Below are 23,134 nucleotides of genomic sequence, written 5' to 3' on the forward strand. Positions count from 1 at the left end.
TAGCCACCTGTTATTTGAACTCATGCATACACATCATTGTATGACAAAGCTCACGTAGGTAGGTTCGCATATTTCTGGCTGCGATGTAATTTGCTAATGGTAAAGCCTTGTTGTGTCTGGCTGTAGCAGGATTTGTGGAATTGACCTTCATTGTCAAGTTAACAATTGAGTGGATACATTTAATAAGCCGTAGGCAAGTATTATGGTTATTACTGAAAACTAATTCAAACTGTACTTAATAAGTTCGATTAATCATATTAGGGGTTAGGTAGTGGTACTTCTTTAATAAATTGGTCAAAAAACCTTTGTAGATTTGAAATATTTGGCATTCTTTCTAGTCATACCACTTTATCTTATGCCAAGGGTAACGATCATGGTCTTTTGTAGACAGTGTTCGATCTAGACCTGCCCAATAAATTATAACCACAGAGAACATTTAACCTGAGAAGCTCTTGACACACATCGCATGAGATCACAACATGCACTGAGTCACTAGCTATTTACCTGGAGGTCAGTAACATACTTATTTTGATATTTCATAAAAGTCAACATCTTTATTTAAATTAAGTATCCAACATCCTGTTTTAGGCTGGAATTATGGGTCATTGGTTTCATTAAGAACTAATGACATCAATTACACAAATTATCGGTTTTTGTTAGTTAGAATTGATTTCGTGCCTTTTATCTAGTTATGTCTAAATTTTCGTATTTTTTTTACTTTCGAGTATAATATATCAATAAGATATGCCGTGTAGCGACGGCTTAAGAATACATATGTCGCTACCCCTTCTTCCAGTGGGTGTCGTAGAAGTCGACTAATGGAGACAATTGCACCGAACACCAGTACGAGAGAAGGAAAACTCGAAAAAAAACCCTCTATCAACCCGTCTGGCCAGCGTGATAGCAGTAGGCTAAATACCTCCATGAGCAGTACAAAAAAGCCACGGCCCCTAGTTCCCGGCAGTCCCGCTATTCCCGGTCACGGTGGCGACCGTGGTTACGGCGGGGCAGGGGGTGCGAAGAATCTCCGGGTTACGGGAGGCCACCAAACAAAACTGACTCTGGCAACGTACAACGGCCGCACGCTACGGCTTGACTCGCATCTGGCGCAACTCGAGGTGGAACTTGGGAAGATTAGGTGGCACATATTAGGGTTATGTGAAGTTCGAAGAGAGGGGGAGGACACCATAACCCTCGAATCAGGTCACCTAATGTACTTCCGAGAGGGAGACCAACAATCCCAAGGTGGCGTTGGGTTTCTGGTTAATAAGTCCCTAGCTGATAACGTTGTGGAGGTGTCTAGTGTGTCGAACAGGGTAGCGTACCTTATCATAAAGCTCACCGACAGGTATAGCCTCAAGGTAGTGCAAGTGTACGCACCGACCTCGACACATTCAGACGATGAAGTGGAGGATATGTTTGATGATATATCAAGGGCCCTCCACTTCACTACAAAGACCCATTACACCGTTGTCATGGGGGACTTTAACGCTAAAGTGGGAGTACAGATTTGCGGCGAATCGGCAGTAGGATCCCATGGATTTGGAAGCAGGAATCATAGGGGGCAAATGCTCGTCAACTTCCTCGAACGCGAGGGGCTCTTTTGATGAACTCCTTTTCAAAAGCAGCCCCAAAGGAAGTGGACGTGGCAAAGCCCCGACACTATGACTAAAAATGAGATTGACTTCATCATGACGAACAAGAAGCACATATTCAGAGACGTCTCCGTGATCAATAGGTTTAATACCGGTAGCGATCACCGACTTGTCCGAGGCTCTCTGAATATCAACTTCAAGGCCGAACGTTTCCGTCTGATGAAGGCCAGGCTCCGACCAACACTGCTCCAAACCATGACAGGATCCGAAACGTTCCAGTCAAATTTGGAGAACCGATTTGCCGCCGTGGAAACCACAACAGACGTTAACCAGAACCACGAATATGTGGTTCGGATCCTCAGGGAGGAAGGTTCGAGATTCTGTAACATGCAGCGTAAGGGCAAGAAATCAAAGCTTTCGGAAGAGACATTAGGCTTATGAAGAAACGACGTGAAAACCCGCCTGTCACTTCGTCAGCTAAGCGGGCTCTAAACCAAGAGATCAACAAGCACGTACGACGCGACCTCCGGTGCTCCAATACTCTTGCCATTGAAAGAGCAATTGAGCTGAATCGGGGTCAAAGGTGTTCGTACAATCTCTTGGAAGAAGCCACTTGACGAAGCTGACCACAACAAGTGGAGAAGTCGTTTCTTCGGTGCCGGCAGTCCTTTCGGAAGTGGAAAATTTCTATGGCCGGTTATACGCATCGCATGCATCTCGACCTGATCCCGGAAATGAGGATTCTAGAGCCACATTAACACGCCATTTCACCGAAGACCTGCCAGAAGTCAGCAGTGGCGAAATCGAGATCGCTCTGAGACAGCTCAAAAATGGAAAAGCCCCTGGCGAGGATGGCATTACAACAGAGCTTTTAAAAGCAGGAGGTAAGCCCGTACTGGGGGAGCTCCAGAAGCTTTTTAATGCCGTCCTGTTTGAAGGGAGAACTCCAGAGGCGTGGAGTAGGAGTGTTGTCGTCCTGTTCTTCAAAAAGGGAGACAAAACCCAGTTGAAGAACTATCGACCCATTTCCCTCCTAAGCCACGTCTATAAGCTGTTCTCAAGAGTGATCACGAACCGACTTGCGCGAAGACTCGACGAATTCCAACCACCGGAGCAGGCTGGGTTTCGAGCGGATACGGCACCATAGACCACATCCACACAGTGCGGCAGATTATACAGAAGACCGAAGAGTATAATCAGCCCCTGTGTCTAGCATTTGTGGACTATGAGAAGGCCTTTGACTCGGTTGAAATCTGGTCTGTTCTGGAGTCCCTGCAGCGTTGTCAAGTAGATTGGCGATACATCCAAGTGATGAGATGTCTCTACAAAGCCGCTACAATGTCCGTCCAAGTACAGAATCAGCAAACAAGGCCCATACCGTTGCATCGAGGAGTGAGACAAGGGGATGTTATTTCCCCGAAACTGTTCACTAATGCAATGGAGGATATGTTCAAGACGCTGAACTGGAAAGGACGCGGCATCAACATCAATGGCGAACACATCTCTCACTTGAGATTTGCTGACGATATCGTCATCATGGCGGAAACGCTGCAGGACCTACAACAAATGCTGAACGACCTGGCTGAATCTTCTCTACGCATCGGCCTACGGATGAACTTGGACAAAACCAAGGTCATGTTCAATGAACATGTTCTACCGGAACCGATTGCGATACACGGCGCCGTTCTCGAAGTTGTTCGGAAATATGTATACCTCGGGCAGACATTGCAGTTAGGTAGAAACAACTTTGAGGACGAGGTGAATAGGAGAATTCAGTTGGGTTGGGCTGCATTTGGGAAGCTACGTCGAGTCCTAACATCGTCGATTCCACAGTGCCTAAAGACAAAAGTCTTCAATCAGTGCGTCCTACCTGTCATGACTTACGGAGCCGAAACGTGGACACTGACGGTACGGCTGGTCCACAAGTTTAAAGTCGCTCAGCGGGCTATGGAAAGAGCTATGCTCGGCGTTTCTCTGAGGGATCGCATCAGAAATGAGGTAATCCGTCAGAGAACCAAGGTCATCGACATAGCCTACCGAATCAGCAAGCTGAAGTGGCAGTGGGCTGGCCATATTAGCCGAAGAACCGATAACCGTTGGGGTAAACGAGTTCTAGAGTGGAGACCGCGCCTCGGCAAACGTAGTGTAGGACGTCCTCAGGCACGGTGGAGTGATGACTTGCGCAAGACGGCTGGCAGATGCTGGATGCGAGAAGCCGAAAATCGATCTCAGTGGCGTGCACTTGGAGAGGCCTATGTCCAGCAGTGGACTGCGATAGGCTGATGATGAATGATATCAATAAGATGATAAGTTTGATCTGCAAGAATTTTTGCTAGAAAAAATATAAACAGTAGTTACAACTATAGGCAGCGCCATCTAGGAGCGAGTAGATTAACTGCGACAAGTTTTACTTTGTCTACTATTTGTTTAAGTAGTCGCTACTAGATGGCGCTTAGTGAAGGTGTAAGTCATTGGTACGACTATTCCATGCCAGATGGCGCTAGAGGTACTGCTCAAACTTATTCACGAATAATAAGTTGGTGGATGTCAAGAAGAGTTGCGGGATTTTCAAATGTAAAATGTTTTTCTAAATTTTCTATCTAAGTTAATATAAGATTAGCCTACCGATCTTGTCATTCGAGATACATATTTAAATCTCAAAGTTAAGATTGCCACACTTTGACACATCCTTAGTAGGATGAATTATTAATTATTATATTTAAAAAGTTTTATTATAGGTACATACCTCTAAATATAACATAGGTTGTACAGAATATATTATTCAATCTGAAATGTAAATAAACAATATCATCTTATTCTAATTTACTACATGAAATATTTACTGGTATATGTTTGGTATTTAATTAACACAGAAAAAAGCAAAGCCGATTCAAATACAAGAATTGGCTAAGTAGGTTCACCATTATCGTACATCAATCAACGATGGGTTAAGCTTCATCTCTCCAAGTGTAACACGTAATATGGTTACCACATGTGACCAATCAACTAATTTCAAAACGCAAACACGAGGTACCACAGATCTAGCGCTTTTGTCAGTTCGGTCAACGACATCGTCATTAAAATTTGATTTGTAAAGCACCTATTTATTCCACCGTGGGTGTTATTGTTCATACTAATTGGTGCAGGGTTGAGGAACTGTGAGAATGGTTTTCGCACTGCGTCGGTACGCCTACATTCATTTGTTTGTTTGACGTGAAATATTCTCCGATTTCATCCTTAGATAGCTGTAATCCTGAAATATTGGTGTTACTTGTGGGGGTGGGACGATAAATAAAGTTCGAGAAATATTTATTTGCTTTGTGCAGTACTTTCCTAAATATTGCAGAGATCGATGATAAAGTTCTCGTGTAGCTAAATAAACAAAAGGTTATGTCATTGACCCCATATTTGCAAGTTCAACCATACCTACGACATACAAAGAATAAATCGTACTGTAACCAACTAGAACGAACTTTTCGAGCCAAAAGCTTTCTGTCCTGTAATTTTGTTAACCACGTAAGGCATGGCTATGACCCTATAACGTGACAAATTGTAAAGAACACTTTAGGCGTTAGTGTTACGACCTCATTGGTGTCACGAGATGACTGGCCATTAGCTATCGGGTACCTCAACTACGTGATATGGTTATACCTTCGAGTAAGAAAATATTGATGTATTGGTAATGCGGCCAAAGACAACGTAAATTAGCAATACGTATTCTATCGACTCCTGCGTTTACATAATTCCTGGTAAAGGGCCAAGTTTACTACAACTTAATGCAACAAATAAAGGCTCTGTTGACTATGTTTCGTTGCAAAGCCTACAAATGTATTGATTTTTTTATCAAACATTTCTCATGGCTGCATAGAGTTTTAACGTTAGGCTTTGGATACAGATTAGCGAAAATTGGGTGTGTTGATATAGCTAAGGCAGTCATATTTTATTCATATTTACATACAAACTGACTCACAAAAGTTAAACAAAGTATGCATCACCTGTTTTGCTGTCATCACAAAACTTATAGAAATGTTCAAATCCATACCTATTTGATTAGTTCGAACAGTCATTCATAAATAAAAAAAGTGTTGCAGATATCTATAGCCCTCGTTACTTTTTAACTATTTTAACGAGAGGGTGACCAGCAGAATAAAAAGTCCAGGATTGTTTGCTTAGATGACCTACTGTACAGTTCAATATTGACGGAGCAATGACGACTAACCATCTGCTTAGCTCTCGGCAAACAATCGCTTCCCGTGTGAAAGATGAATACATCTACGATCGTTTACAAAGCAACATTATTTATGTAAATAATTAATATGTGTATCTATGAAAGCATCCTATTATGTCGAGAAGTGGAAAGGGTTGAAGAAAAGACGGTTTTGAGACGATGTTCCTCTTTGGGCTTAATTGCTAGCGGTTGACAATACTTCAAAATATTTACTGCATCGAATAGCTTATAATATTGTCGTAGATAATTTACAATAATAAAATCAATTCATAGAAAGAAAAGCACAGAAGAAAATGAAAAGCACTTGGCAAAGCTTTACGTGCACATTTTTTTCTGCTGCGATATCCAATGCATGGGGAAGTATATTTTGTGTGCCAAGCCGAATCCAAAGACTATAGTTAATGTCTGTACATTAGTTTATTACTCAGCTGTTTTATATTATTTCAAGTTCCATTGCAATGTCAAGCCACGCGAAAACAACATTCACGGACAAAAGTCTTGTTTACCTGAAAATTAATGAGAGCAATTTCAAAAGCTCTTATGCAAATGGACCGTATTAATGTCAACGAAATTATAATTGTGCAATTAGTAAATATAGCATATGAACTGTAATTGTACAATAACGTGTCAGTAATCGTTGCAGCCCGCAATGGCCCAAGATAAGGGACCTTTGACTTTTCAATTAAGCTCTATTAAGCAACACAATACAATTTCCTTGCACAATATCGCTACAAACGCTCAGTGTGAAATTGCTTACACACTGCATGTTCATTTGTTTGTACTATTTTTATCTCGGCTTAACAGGCGTCGGCTGTTGTCTGTGCTCGTTGTAACCCAAGCGGTTAAATGCAAATACATCAGTACAACCGGTCCACCATAAAGTAACGCTTATGTGCCAAATAGCAATACTGTGCTAGAATAATAAAAAAACTTTTTGACACTCTTTATTTACTAATAGAGATTGTGGGGATTCATTGGACTCAACCCCTATGATAGTTGAACGTAATAAAAATACCACGATCTCTCTTCTATTGTAAATCCCTAGCTTAAAAAGCAGTGTAATGATACTATGCCCCCTGTACGCCTAGTCCCCGTGTCCCATAACAAAGGTGTATCTAGGCGCGCGAACTTGTTATAAAAGTGTCGACAAGCTAAAGCTTTGGCTATGCCTGTTCAATTCAAATCCTTTGTTGCGTGTGTAATAGTTGTCATGAATTCATGAATATCAAATGGGATTTGTGACTTGAAATTGGTGTCCCTCAGTAGTGGTAACGGTCCGTAGCTACGTCGCTGGCGACCAGCTGCGAACAGATGAGCGGGTCCGAGTGTGAACAGGCGCCCTCCGCGCAGCCGCAGCGCGCTCCAGTCGGTGCGAGCGCGATCCGCCACGCGCACCTCTGTGCCGCGCTTCACAACGAAACGAATTATATCGAAACATTCGAATGAAACGGTCAACTGTCCATTGTCAAATTACTATTGAAAAGTGACAGGCTCATGCCCAGTGTCAAGTTCAGTGTTTGCGTTCGGTACGAGTTTTCTAGCACTCGATTGTTTATGTTTACTACTGTCGGCGTCTGATTCACGTGTCATTTTACGGATTTACCTCAACTGAAAGTTTTGACAGGAAAATGTTTTGTATGTTCATGCGCTCGATTTAACGGATTGTTTACCTACTTTAAGTTCTTCTTGACTTTTTAGAGGTGTCTGTTGATCAATGTAATATCTATGGTTGTTTATTTATGTGTAGTTTTCAGTGATTCAGTGTTCAATGCCTGGAAGCTTTTGGTTGTTAGGCACCTTGTAGTCACAACTATGATATACAGGATAAAATAATTCGTTACTTGTAGGTATGTAACATAACTAAGACATGCAGTTAAACACGAGTTAATGTGACATTGAGGAAAAAGTTTTTCCGCTAAGTTTTTATTTGTTGCAATTAGAACGAGATTAATCATAAAATTCTCGTAAAATTGCTGATTCCTTGTGGGTACTGGGTAATTCTAAATAGAATACAGTTTATTTACTTTCCTTGTTTGGTAGTTACCTACTATTCTGACATTGAAATTAACAAGTTGCCATTTACCAGGGTATCTTTATTTTCAGAGTATCAGAAATAGCCCCAATATTTAACAAAATGATATCGGAAAAATTTTTATAATTATAATGAAAAAAATAAAAACATCCGAATAGAACCTCCTTCTTATGAAGTCGTTTAAAAATAATGTTTGTACTACGAAAGCTATAACCCTTGTTGCTAAGTCAAGCACGAATCGCACCGCTGGGATATTCCGACACTATAAAATATCGATGTCCGTTGCTAGGAGGCAGGCGATGCCAACAATAAACCTGGTTTATAATCCCCAATAGTGGATGCAACTCTCACCGGTACTTACCATGCAACAACTAGAGGTGCCCGCGTCGCCGAGTCAAACCTCTCGGGAGGTTTTCCAAAGAGACCGCGTTTTGTCTATGCCGACTTTCAATGCCAATATTTGGAATAATGAATTTTTTTGTTATGGCAATGATGCGTTTAATTAAAGTTGTTAGAATAATGGTGCTTTTGTACATAAAAAGTTTTCTTGCATTTTTGTTTTAAAAATCATATGTATTCGTATTATTGTTTTCCAAAATGAAGATAAAAATTGAAATATGATAAAAGCAATCTAGATAGTAAAATACATTCTAGTTTTTTTTGTATACATTTAAATATTTTATTTTGGGGAAGGTCAGGGTAAATTAATTAACATTTGACATTAAATATAATGCTAATTTCTTATCTAAAATATATTATTCATGTTACGTTCAACATTGATTTAGTCGTAAGTTTAAAGAATGACGCTTTTCAAAGAAAAGAAGGCTTCACAGTTTGCAATACTTATGTCATTTATTCTCTATTCTAACATGGACTTGCAAAAAGTTACAGTTTTTCTACTTTTTATTTCAAATTACATCACAAATGTTTGATTTGGCTTTAAGAGTTGTAATGGCTGTCGTTAGAAATAGCAGTTTAATGTTAAACTCAATAGAAAATATTGGAAATTACTTCGAGTATTTGTGTGAGCACATACAAATACTGGTCATTAACAAATAAATTAATATGTATGTTGTTAATTTTCTCTTGAACGCGTTCCGGTATTTCTATCAGTTAAGTGCACTTCGCTGTAATCAATTATAAGCGGAGCTTTTTACTAATTGTTAACTTTGTCGACACGAAGACCAATGACTTTAGATGCAGGCTTTCAATACACACATACATAAAAGCGTTTATTCACCATTATTCCATAGGGTGATTTATTTAATGATAGATGTAGAGCATTTCCTATTCGTATCAGACGCGTGCGCAGGTACGGGTAAAATGCTTGGTTATTTTCGTTCATTGACCGTGGTTAACTGATGTTTTGTCGCCCACCGCATCGAGCCTCAGGAATTGTGGCACGTGTCTATCGCCGCTACGAGCTTGAGCCGACGAATGACAAACTTATTTTTTTAATATAAAATTATATATATAAAATATTATTTAATGTCTTTAAATATTCCGTTCGTACATTGATTAATTGTCTATTTAATTTGTAATCCGTGCAATGTTCCTTCCTAGCTGTTTTTTTTTCAATACGCTAATTAAATTCAAACACGCCAAGTTGAAGCCATTGTTCAGCAACAAAGATTGATATGGTGATACTGTAATTAGTGTATGTAAAGCTGTAAGCTCTTAATAGTTCTGACCTAGTTGGACATAACAGACTAATGGATATTCTAGTTAAGGCGATCAAAACTATCTCATAATATTGTCCCCACTAAAACGTGGGTTATGCGAAATGTAGCTCTGCTTTGCCTTTTATTTCTGAGCTGATGTTTGTGGACTTTTTTCAAAATGAACAGTACCCCAGTGGTCACGAAGTCGCATCTCTTATTATCATGCCGCTATAACAATTTCAACGTACCTACTTACAAAATAATTGCGTTTTCTAAGCACGACTTGCAGGCGTTGACCCTTTATTCACTTACTTGAGTTAGTTTAATAGAAAAAAATATGGCTTTTATTTCGCTCTAATAGTTGAGGTCTAAAGTGCCGAAGAAATTGTCGCTATACTGTATTTTCTTAGAACAGTAATGTGTGTCTACCGTAGTTTATACTAATTTCAAAAACTATTCTGGGTAACCAATTTTGGTAATGTCTCTTAATGCAGTAAAAGATGAACCTCCTCAAGTTAAACCGGCAGACAAGAATGCGCTCGATTAAATAATAATACCGGACCAAATGACAATTAATTTGAACTGCTGCAGCACAGGGGTTCAATTGATCCCAAACTAGTCGATTATACGGGCTACATGGTCACTCCTTTACCAAATAGACTTTCGTTTGTATTTGAAGTAAATATTGAACCAGCCTTGTAGTAATTCAATAGCAAGAAATAGTGATTGGTACGGGCTTATTAATCTCAATAAATTTAATGTATGCAAAACAACTTCAGATCCAATCAGGAATGTCTTTGTAGGAAAGGAAACGAAACCGGTCAACAGCTCACTAAACACGCAATTAATTACAACCTAAATTCTTTGACTTTAAAAGATCATAGAATATTACATACATTTCGATCATGTAACGGCTAATGTAAGTGTAAAATCAAGTACCTATCTGAACGTACATGAGTCCAAATAATTCGAACGTAACGGGTCCGTCGAAACGATACCGTAACGTACTGAACCTGTTACCATATCTACAACCAGTCTCAATACATCCGGCAACTTTAATACAAACCTCTTTGTATAAATTACCTATTTGAATATACTTTAGTGTAGTCCGAAATAGAACTAATACTGTGTCCTTTGATATCTCTCGATGATTGGTATCGGTGAGGTTAAATATAGGATCAATGGATTCTATTTCAGTTCGATAGTATTTCATAACGGTTATTGTAATAACGTTATCAGTGCTCGTGAGACATACTCGTATAGTGTGCATGCTGTATGCATATGTTCATTGTTTGGTTTTATTACGCGTTGCTGGGCTGACCCACATAACAGTTCCATTTCAAGTCGTTTCAACCTAGCATCGACGATGCCTTTTCGATTAGCATTTGTTTCCTTGTATTCTTAAATGCTTCAATATTATTTCATTTATATCATGACTATCATAAGCACCCTTAGTAAACCTGTATGCTATAGCAATAGTGTATGAAATTTAAAATTTGTTATGGAGCTAGCGACAGCATGCAGGCCTATCGCCTTATACGTTTTCATTCATTTATTACTAGCATTTGTCCTCGAATAACTGTTTCGCAATATGTTATTTTATTGAGGTAGAGGTACACTTAAACAAAGCTACAAGAAGTGCAGCAGACACCTCTAAGAAGTTTTGTTGAACATAATAATTGTTGGCTGAACAAATTAGTCAATTTGTATCGAGAATGGTTCCAAAAAATATTTTAGCGCACATCGATTGTTTGTTTGTACAGCTGCAGACACCGACAGTAGTACAACTATTTAGCTATTTTGTTTTAGGTTCAATAATGAGAGTGACATAATGTGCTTATTCGGTTATCTTAATATGTGGATGTGACCTTGGAATAAAACAAAAGTTATATTTATGTCGCTGTAAAGTGATGGTTGTGATCAGCAATGCCAGATTGGCGATACAACGTGCTCTCGACCAACGAGGCGTTCATAGACACTGAAGGTGTGCCCATGCGGGACCCACTCGCAGCCAGCTACCCGCGCCGCGCCGACCGCACCAGGCCTCCTCACACCTGCCCATATACCACCATCTTCTTAGGGGCTCGTTCTCACCACGCTCCCTACAGATTACCAGCTATACAGAGTGATACTATCGATCCGTATGCTGATGTGTACTCTGTTGATCGTTCGTCCAACCTCACCGATACATCCAGTTTTGCTCGCTACGAAGATTGTCGGCCGCAAATCGATGAAAATTTATCAGAAACTGACGACCAGAATTATGCAGATGAAACTTTGACAGAAAATGTTACATTACAAGTTCAGAAAGTGCCATACACTTCTAGCGTGTTTTACATTTCCGCAAAAACTGATACAACGCGCAAAGAGGTAGTTCAAAGCAATGATGTCTTTCTGGTGGAAGAGTCCGATTCAGATGCATTATCGTCGTGCACCTGTGACAGTTTTGAAAGATGTGAATTTGATTGTAGAGACTTTGAACCTTTCTCGGACACTTGTTGTTGTGATCCATTGAGTGACGGTGTTTGTAGTCGTAGTCCTAAGGATGTCGACTCTCCAGAACACTTTTGTGATAGAGTGGCGGAGGAGGACGGTGTCTCTAACCGAAGTGATATGGACGGTTTGGATTTGGCTCTGTTTGAACCAGCACAAACTGAATCTGCTGATTGCGGGGACGGTCCCGCACAAAATGCCGCCGTTTCCGTCTCAGCTTCATTGTGCGGGATATTGCACGCGCTACCTGACAGCATCAGCATTGGTAAGTGACGTTTAGACTAATTTATTGTCAGTTAAGCGCAGGCATCCCGGAACCGCTGTTGTGATAACGCTCAATTACAGTGATTAGGAGCACGGTGAATAGAGCAGCCGCGCTGTACCGCCGTGTGGTCTGCGTCAATCCGATTCGTACGTATCCGATACGAGCAACGGTGTGCGGGAAATTACTATCGCATCAATCACTGGCTGCATTGTCATACTTGTAGTGACAACAGAGCCTGCTATCGGCAGGCAAGCATAATAGACCGTAAAGGTACTTATCATAACACACGCAACGTTACCTACATACCTAGCAAGTCATGTTCTTGATCTTGATCGAATGCCAGTTTATTTAAGACTTGACATAACTCTGCTGATGGCTTTGGTTCATTAGTATTCTTATCGTATCGACGTATGAATTGAAATGAGATTGATGAAAAACTAGTGAAGAAAAAAATGTAGTCACAGCCATCTAGAAGTAATAAAAAATGTGTTAACGTTCTATAACGCGGAAGCTGTAGAAGCTTTTATATTGTATAAAGCGCTAACTACAAATTGCGTACCGTTAGTCGCAAGTTTCTAATTACCGGTAGCGATAGAGGGCGATTGTTGCCTCATGCAAATCCGATGGATACCGGAGCAGATAAGCAAAGATACAGAGATATACAAGCATGCAAACATATGTGTAAGTCAATGTGCCGTATTTTTCCCGTTGAAAGTACACAAAGTGGAGAAAACGTAACGGAGATTTTGCGTTGTTGGTTCAAAATCGAAATGAAATAACGTCGGATAACTTAATCTTATTTTCGTTGCTAAACTGATAATTTCAGTACGTTGAAAATGTTTTTAACGATAATCCAAAAGTTAACATTTTTATACAACTCATAATTGTAAGTTTAGCTACCCAGTCAGAGTAATTATTTCCGTGTGAACAAAAATGTTGAATGTCGGTCGTTATGTTAAAAACAGCACGTACCATTAAAATGCTTCAATGGATTTTTAATGGGGCCCAATAATTGTGCTTTACACACAGGACAGGTAACAAACATTCTGGTTTTAAGTGGATTTATTTGAGTTTTAAAATACATTTTTGGATATAGTAAGTATCTGAATTGACTCTGATTGTGGTATAATATAATTTCCAAAGTTTTGTCTAGAAGTAATGTTTTCTAAAATAACATGATGGCTTTAAGATACATGGCTATTTTTTGTGAAAATAAAAGCACTGTGCAATCTAATCATCACTGTAGTAACTTCTGATAAAATGTCCGTTAAGCGTTCATAATTCGAAATATGTATATCTATCCAAATCAGTACTATACTTACTATCTGATCCCGCCTGCAAAAGTTAAGAATGAATTTGTAGCTATGAATCGCAGCCGTTAAACTTCAAGGTTATCAGATAACTTGCAGTACATTTTGTGAATTATACGAATATGGAATGGTATTTTCGTGACATTGTTATGTAGCGAGAACATTCATAACAAACGTAGCGCGTTCATTGTTAAAAGAACTAAAAGTCGCGGGACGTGGCCTACCATATAAACAAGTATTTTACAATACGTGAGAAAGTTAAGGGGTCATTGCTGTTAACATTTTACGAGGGTTTGAAACGATTGTTAAGTACAGATCCTTCGGCTTTAGCTCCTAAATAACGGTTTACGGCATATTTGCAAGGCTATTTTAAAATATCGAGTTTATGGGTAATTCTTTCGGTATGTACAGTAAGTACCATCTAGCTAGGTGATGTTATTAATCATTGCTATAGGATCTTTTTATAATAATTTTCTTTCCAGAAGAACTAAAACTTTAAGATTATCTCATTCTTTTCCATTGTTATCACATTCTTGTACATTGTAAAATTGGTCTCAATTGATTTCACTAGCATTTACAATACTAATTTCATCTTACACGTCTCGTAATACTTTCTTTACACCCGTACAATTGATTTGATCAGTTGTTTGAGAAACATTGCCACCGTGAGAGCGATCACCTCTGCGTCACATCAAGAACCCAAAACAAGGAAAGTCGTGTTGATTTACACCGCATTGTGCCAACGAAAAACTGCAAAGTATTAAGGGAACATTGACACAGGATTGATTGAAAGTGATTCATCATGTTTACGCGCCTATTGTTGTTCAATTTGATTTATGTTGATACTAATTTCCAAGAGTGCTCCGAACTTAGATGAGTTTAGTACTAAATATCGCGATTGATTCGGTTAGATCGCTAATTTATAAAACTTGATGAATAATTTTGATATAACCAATTTTTGATTTGAATATTAGTTTATTGTAAGAATATCAATCATAAGAGAATCTTTTTCCTATGGCTATGGTATAAGTTACATAGATGTCATAATTACGGGGATCATCAATATGTATGAGCAGTGCATTGCTATAAATGGCAATAATTACTTCATGTCGGTTTCCGGCGACTCATCAACTCCATCAGGTCTCCACTAGACGGCTCAGATAGTCAAGAATGTTGCTGATCCCGTACAACTTGTTGCAAACCAATCAGGGTCCATGTCAAGCTCCAATGCGACAAGTAATCTTATCTTAATACTCTATGCAAATATTATTCTAACATTCGTACTGTCTAATTGCGACAGGCCCGCTATGTACACGGTATTAGAACCTTGCATACCTCAAAGAGCTAAAAGAGTCGTTCGTATGTCCGAGTTATGATCGTCATCAGCTATAAATCGAGCATACTATAAGATGGGGGCGATTAAATTCAATAACAAGCCTCGGTACCAGCACTAAATCCCGCTCAGTTATAACCTCACATGCTCTTTCAAGTTTCTTATATGGAATCCAAGTCTATAACGTCAATAATCTCGCTAGACTCGATCAGGGACTGGGTGCGGATCCTTGTCCAGTTATGTATGTAATGCAATCGTTTGCTTATACTTTCTAATGAGCTTGCCCTTCCTGTAAGCCGCTTCTTGAAGGAAGCCACTTGCGCATGCGCTTAGCACTCCGCGTGCAATGCAGTGAAGCAAGCACAGGATTTAACATTTCACTACACGACGTTTTGATTAAAATACTAGTTGGGCAAGTTTTAGATGTCAGAATGTCGAAGGTTTTAGTCTTGTTTTCGATGTGAACATGTATTTGAATGTTGCTTGGTTTCCAAATAATTCTCTAATGAACGTGACAGTCACCTGCATTTTGGATATGAATAATGAATAGCGTCGTGATTTTATTCGTCGCGATAAGCGCAGCGCAAACTTAATACATGTAAATAAAAACTTTGGAATGTAAATTATGAAGACATTAATGTCTGAATAATAACGCATAAACTCTAAAACGCAATAAGTATATAATAAGAGTAGCGTGGAATTTCAATAAAAAAAGTGTTACTCAACTTATCTAAAATAAGATCACGAGTTAAATTGGATGATGCAGTGTACACATAGAGAACTCTTTACGTTTCGATAATGGAAAAATCAGAAATACCAGGACGGTCACCTACTACCGTAGTTGCAATTTCGCGTAATAACCAGCAATTTGTATGAGAAACTCTCAGACAATACGGATATGGAATTGAGTTTACGGTATCTAATTATGTCATAATGATTATATGCGATTGTGTATTTTGGAGTAACTCGGGAGTATACAGTTACTTGAGGCGTCCGACTTTGGGCTCCAAGTAGAACTTCTCATCATGTTACACACATTATAACGTTTTACACTCTTTTGCAAAAAAAACGGGCACCTATGCGAAATCTTAGTTTTAAGGACTTTACGTGTATTTCAAAGGGTTTTAATGATTGTAGTATGTTTCTAGCTTCAAAAGAGTTAACCGAGCATGCGTGAGAGTGTATTCTAAATTTGAATTTTGTACAATTGCTAAGAAATTGGTTAAACCTTGTTCTGGGCTAATTGCTGGCAGAAAGTTCGTCGGTGTTTTGAAAAGTTTTTGAAGTGATTTTCAGGAAAATGATAATGCAGTTTTAATTAATGATTAATGTACTTTTTTGTTAGATCAAGACATTTTTGAAAAACTATGCGTATTGGATAAAATTTTCACCTGCTCTAAATGGGCTATAATGATGATTGAGGGCAATGTTAAGAGTTTCGGTATTTTAGTGTAAAGCGTTCTATTGTTTAGATATTGTACCCACGTGTTTTAAAATACCGATTTTTCATAAATAAGCACTATTTAGAAGAGTATCAGTACTTTGAGCTGCGACAAAACAAATTTAAAGTAAGCAGTGTCCATCACAACTCGCCTCCTATCGGACCTTGACATTTTTAAAAGTCTTGAAATTCTACAAAATACAGAAAATAGCGCATAGACTGTGAGCACGAGGTCTTAAGGTCTCGTAATCACTGATTTTTAAACAACCTCGTCTCTTGGGAAACTCCGTAGACCTCTGAAGATCTATGAGTCTGAGCGTTCAAATAGCGTGTTCTCATCCCACTGACATTTTATTAAATAAACTTGCCTACACCGAGATTTTCTGGCATCTGCAGCACATTCCTGCTTAAATCATAACAATAATTGGCTATCTGCTCATTTCTTAAGAAACATACGTTTGGCCAATAATTTTGAATTCTTGACTCCCTTTCAGCTAAATCGTCGTTTAGTAACCCGATACCTATGGAGTTATCGAGAGCTTCAACGAAGCAATAATTTGACTTTTTAGATAGCTTTAACCCTCCTCATCATTTTTCATTGGTTAATTTTAACATTTATCACAAAGTTTGGTATTTTTTTAATGTCAAAGTCCGATAGGAGACGGGTTGTGATCGGCACTGCTTACTTTAAATTGGTTTTGTCGCAGCCAAAGGTACTGATACTCTTCTTAATGGTGTTAAAGCGATATTTTAAAACACGTGGGTACAATATCAAAACAATAGAAGGCTTTACACTAAAATACCGAAACTCTTAACATTGTCATCAATCATCAGTATAACCCATTTAGAGCAGGTGAAAATTTTATCCAATACGCGTAATTTTTCAAAAATGTTTTGATCTAACAAAAAGGTACATTAATCATTAATTAAAACTGCATTATCATTTTCCTGAAAATCACTTCAAAAACTTTTCAAAACACCGACGAACTTTCTGCCAGCAATTAGTTCAAAACAAGGTTTAACCAATTTCTTAGCAATTGTACAAAATTCAAATTAAGAATACACTCTCACGCATGCTCGGTTAACTCTTTTGATGCTAGGAACATACTACAATCATTAAAACCCTTTGAAATACACGTAAAGTCCTTAAAACTAAGATTTCGCATAGGTGCCCGTTTTTTTTGCAAAAGAGTTTATTTTGTAGGCTTATTATTGTGGTCCGCACATCAACATTGTCTACATATAAGACTTTTTTTTATTGTAGGCATCGATGACAGTTATAAGCTTTTCAGAATGTACTTGTAATGATTCCGTGTAAGAAAATTAAGTGAAAATTCAACGAAACTATGTTCAGAGACCAAGTTCAATGTTTGCTTATGGTAATAATCTTAGTAGTCATAAAACAATTTCTAATCGTAATAACTTCTAAGGGCTATTTTTGTCTTTATATTGGTCCTGTTGGCTGTTTACTTGTATGCGACGGAGAAAGTCTATTAGGAAAGCGGATCCTGGCAGCAGGCCAATGAACATAAGTTACACAAGAAGGATTGCTAGGCTGGACAATGATTAATGTATAAAACCCTTTGAAAAGATTAGACTAACGCAATGTTTGCCTGAATAACTTGAGCTTTACTAGTTCTATCGGTACAGGCTTAATGTTTTCTTAATATAGACATATTTCAAGTTATGGTAGTGCCTACATACATAATTGGTGTCGTGTATATGACTCAGTCAACTAAGTCTAGTAAGTTTGTGATTGCGTCCAAGGTGAGGGCGTTTGTGGATTTCTGTTTGCTCGAGGAACGTTATCCAAATATTTATCCACACAAGTTCATAACAGAGTTGTAACCTAAATTGTTACATGCGTTTGTTTGAAGGAAGTTTTTACGACCCGCTGCATCCTTTTGACAGCCGAGAATAAAACTGAACAACAGTTCATTGGAAATGCAATGTCTTACAATGAAGACATCTTGAGTATCGATTCCTCAAACCGCTATATTGTTCGCTTGGATTGCATAAATGTCTATCGGATTTTTATACATCCGAGGGGCATTGTCTCTATTGTTTGTTGAGTGACGTGACGTGTGCTTGTGAAATGAAATAATTTGATGCATGATTGAGACTAATTTGAACAATTTTTCATTTCAACGCAATCGAGCGACCTCCATAGCTACATGTAGAATTGCGCAATTTTATGAGTTAGTGTGTGCGATTTGGAAAGTAATGGTATAACAGTATAACACAATAATTGTTCCCTATCTATTATAAAGCTTCCTAAAATATTTCACAGTGTGGAAGCTGCACTGTCGTCGGGAGACATAATTCATGTTTTATCCAGGTAGTTACGTGAAGAACTTCCTTCGCGACACGTGTAAAACCGCCAGAAACAGACAGTTATATTATATTTTATATTTTAGCGTTATACCGAATAATGAACTTTGTAGGCAGGTTATGGATTCCAATAGTTGTTTCCGAGAAACGTTCATAAGTTACGAAGGCGTGTTTACATAACATGCGTTAGTTTGACGGGATGATGGAGATTATTGCCCAAGATACCATAATGATAATTATTCCAGTGCTACTAGAGTTTCCTACGTACCTATCTAGCTATACGTTTTGCATAACATTTCCAACAAAGTTTCTAAGTTTTTTTTGATCTGCAAGGGAAAACAAGCAATTTGTTGGTTCATCAACACATTGCTTAATTTTCTTATTGAAAGTTTAATCAATCTCCAAAACGGATAATTTCAGTTAGTTTTCCTAGCTAAAACAAAGTAGAAAACTAGTTAGAAAAATGTATATGTTATGGACCAAGTGATAAATTGGGCAGTATACATAATGCCCGGTCATTATGAAAAATGCCCAATATGAGAGTGCAGTTTGATAATAATTATTCAAATAATCAAATTGACCGGGCACTATGCATATTGCCCGTGACCTTTTGGGCAAAGTAATACAAAAATATTTAATTTCATTTTTTTTATTGTTATTGACATTTAACTTAAAATAAACTAAATATTAAACCACTTAAATAATCAGCCTCATGATTTGGATTAATTATGAAGGTTTTCTGCCTTAAATGACATCATAAAATATATTTATTTAGCTTCTAATTTTTTTACTCAGTACGTTAAAAATATAACACATCCCATATCAATTGACCCAGCATGGAAGTAAGCATGCAACATGCAGCAAGCATGGCTTCTGTCACGGCTCCGGCGCGGCCCATGCGAGCTTATCGTCGCAGATGGTTTTCACGCTCACCACCGCAGCTTCGGCTTGCTGGCCGGCACTGTGCCGGCCAGCCTCAGCCGTGGCGCCGAGCGCTTCAACTACCTGCGCCTCAGCTCGCAGGCCGCCTCGCCCCTCCGCGCCTACACGGTTTTGAATTGCACTCTAGGTGTAGGGCAGACAAGACTACGTGCAGTCGGTTTTGCAGCGATTCGTTTTCGTCACTAAGTTCAATTTTTAATACAATGTTTTGAATCCAAATTAAATTCTACCATAAAAAAAAACGAGCCAAGAAAAATGAGATCAAGAAAAACGAGGCCGAGTTAGTAAATTAGATGACAATTGTCCAATTAATAATGTTGTGGCTAGACTTATAATTTCCCATTAAATTAGAACATAATATAATTTAAAACAATAATCATGAAATATGTAGCAAGTAACAAGATTTATTTATTAGAACAACTGCCACCCTCGCACCGCATAAAATATACATAGCTTTATTATCAAATTGCCCAACTGTCATGTAGCAATATAATAATGCCCGTACAATGTGAAAAATAATGAAGTTAAGATAGTTATTAATCACTTGGCCCGATAAAGCTAGACATTATTCATAATGCTCGGGCATTATTTATAATGCCCGAATTAATCACATGGTCCATAACATATACAATTCTGGAATTGAGTAGAGCCCTTCGTCTTGCAGATATCTTGTTCTGTGAAAAAGCGCTATAAATAACAGGTATCTGCAGATAATTTACAACTCGAGGAGAGACAAATATCCTTGATAATCATGGGAACGGACCACGAAGCCTAGAGCGCAGTAACGAAGTATATCGCATCAAATTTCCATACTGTTGGAAATCGGAATGCCTTTAGTTAATAAATTAGGAGTAACGATATACATCGTCGTTGCACAATTTATGGTGTTTTGCTGCGTGAGATAAATACCATGGTGATTTATTTCTATTGCATAAATGTGTTCCAATATGGGTTTAGGAATTAATTTCACAAGTTATGTGCTTGAACCATTCATGTTTTAGTCGTTACTCCGCATTCAGATTCCCTTATTGTCAGTGGAGAAAAAATCGTTGTTAAAGTAGCTGAATATCGAACAAAATCCGCCGTTTTTTGTAGCATAGCGAATTTTCTGAATAGTTTTGAATGAGCGACCGGCAGCTGTGGTGTTTGGGGCACGCGCTGCACCGCGGCCGGCGCGGGCGCACCTGTAGCCGCGGCCACTCGGCCGACTGGTCCAGTTTCCCCAGTTCACTTTAACGCTGACGTCACCTTCACACGTACTTATCGATTAAAACTTTCAAAGTGATAGTGACTAACTAAAAGTCAAGGCCAAGTGATACATCGATTGCTTGTTTGTTTAACACCTGCAGGTTCGTTACTCATAGTGTTGGTAAGCAAACCATTGGCCTAGATTCTTTAATTATCTCAAATATTATGGTGATTTTATTAAACCTTATGATCATGTCTGGCTAATACACAAGTTTTTCTGGTTTTCAACGTAATGTAGCTTTTTAGGTCATAGCGCAGAGGTAACATTAGATGTGTTGTGTTTGTAATACTTACATTCATTTTGGTACGTGATACAAAAACCGGTTTGCATCTAAACATTTATTATTTTGAAACATGATGTAGCTGTGTAAAACACAAAACCACGAGTAGAGAATACAAAATTGTAAATTCATTCATTTGAATTACTTTTACGGTGCGTTGCTCAAATGTCAGATTTAGTCTCACGAAAGTTAACAATTTTGCACGGCATTTGAAGTACTCAACAGGTTTAAATCTACATAATACAGGTATTAATTGCGCGCTTACACTTACAAATTCTATGTTAAGCGCACATAAACCAGAATAAACCATTCAGAGGAAGCTGAACGTAGAAATACATTTTCTAATAAAAATAGCCGCGTAAGGAAACTAAATAATCCGGACAAAGCGTTTAAAATGACATGAAATAAACGACGCCAGGCCTACACAGTCAGCTATAAATAAATTAAAAAGTCAAGTTCACATAAATACGGTGAAGACGAATGATCAATGATTTTTAAACGGCTATTGAAATAATTCTGTGCACATCTGCAACCCCTCGCTTCAGCCGACAAAAGTGTTATTCATGCATTGAATGTAAAGGGCCGCAGTTCGTGACTTGTGACAACTATACCGTACCACTCAATTCTACTAAGTCACAGCGCTCGCGTGTGCAGCACATAGCAATTTGAATAGTTTATTCATGTGATTATAATTGATTTCTTCTTATGTGAATGAATGTACTCAAAGTCGCGGAAGAAATGACCTCGTTTTATCTTTGCTCTGTGTTCATTCATAAGCTTTTATAATTCATTCAGTGAGCAGATAAACATAATAGCTTATAGAGTATGGGACCATAGTGTATGCTTATTCTTTAAACATCCTGCGAAGCGAAGTTTATTTGCATAACGGCACATGTGCGTTGCGCATTGGCTACTGATATGGGTTTTAGAAAAAAAGGTGGTATATCAATTTATATTAAATGCATACTAAGAAGGAAGTCCAAGTATTAGTTCTAAGAAGCTCACACAAGTGACGCGTGCGCAAACAAATGCGTTTCCGCTGGCAGGCGGAGAGCACTCGCTCATGGAGAAAGTTGTCAAGCCTTCTTTCTTAACAATGCCGTAGCATTTTGCACTTACATCATGTCTCCGGCTTTTTTTGGATGATTAAGTCGATGTAGGAAGAGATTATGAAACTAATATTAGTGTCGTTCTTACTTATTCACATGAAATCGACGTGATTGATGCGCCAACATTACTAATGTTCGATCTTGTCGCTGGTTTTGCAGGAAGTTAATCGTAGATCCTAAATTAATGAGCTTCTTGTGATTGAGGTTGGAAACTTCCTCCGCTATTATAATTTTTTACTGGTTTTACCGGATATCTCCTTTTTCGTTGGTCATTTTGCAAATTACTGTTTTATCACACGAAATGCATCTGTGGTAATCTATCATAAATTATCTATTGTTAGCACACGCAATCATTATAAACTGTGCACATTTAGAATACGAAGTAAGTAATTGGCTTTAAACAAAACCCGAAGTCAACATACAGTGCAGCTGAATGCTGTGCATCTAATACTTCATTGTTACGAACAAGTAAGTCAGATTTGAATGCACACCAAAAAGCATAGATGTAGCGTTTGACACGAAATACTAGCAAAGAACAAAATAATGCGCACAAGTTAATGTTCCAACCCGATGCGTGTGAAATAGCCGCCGGCGGACACGCCGTCGTTGTCAGCTAAATGTTCATCACGTTGACAATGGACACGACTTATGAAATGTGAACCACAATCTAATTCACCTTCATTTCTGAGGGAAACAAAGGAATTTATTTCACCCGTATCGCATTACTAGCACGACCAGGGAACATTCCTGCTATGAGGAAATCCTTGGAGGCGGAATTAAGGGTAATTCAAACCTTTGTGTTTGCTGATTTTCGTGCTTACTTCGATCAGTTTATTGCTCTCTCGCGTGATGTGTGTTGGAGGCT

General features: G+C 38.5%; 1 protein-coding gene across 5 annotated transcripts in view; it reads left to right on the forward strand.

Moving 5' to 3' along the window:
* The window catches only part of Raskol (raskol), a 168,477-nt gene that overhangs the window by 17,472 nt on the left and 127,871 nt on the right, over window positions 1-23,134 (forward strand). For 2 of the 5 annotated variants that reach the window (XM_064034772.1, XM_064034774.1), the window contains exons 1-2: window positions 7,162-7,458; window positions 11,326-12,274. The exons of 2 other annotated variants lie outside the window; for them this stretch is intronic. In XM_064034772.1, coding sequence (XP_063890842.1) covers window positions 11,443-12,274 — 832 coding nt within the window. In that variant the 5' untranslated portion in view covers window positions 7,162-7,458; window positions 11,326-11,442. Of the gene's footprint in view, window positions 1-7,161; window positions 7,459-11,325; window positions 12,275-23,134 lie in introns of those variants that run through there. One more of the 5 variants, XM_064034773.1, reaches the window with a different exon arrangement.

Source organism: Helicoverpa armigera, chromosome 5 (genome assembly GCF_030705265.1).
Source record: "Helicoverpa armigera isolate CAAS_96S chromosome 5, ASM3070526v1, whole genome shotgun sequence".
Lineage (NCBI taxonomy): Eukaryota > Metazoa > Arthropoda > Insecta > Lepidoptera > Noctuidae > Helicoverpa > Helicoverpa armigera.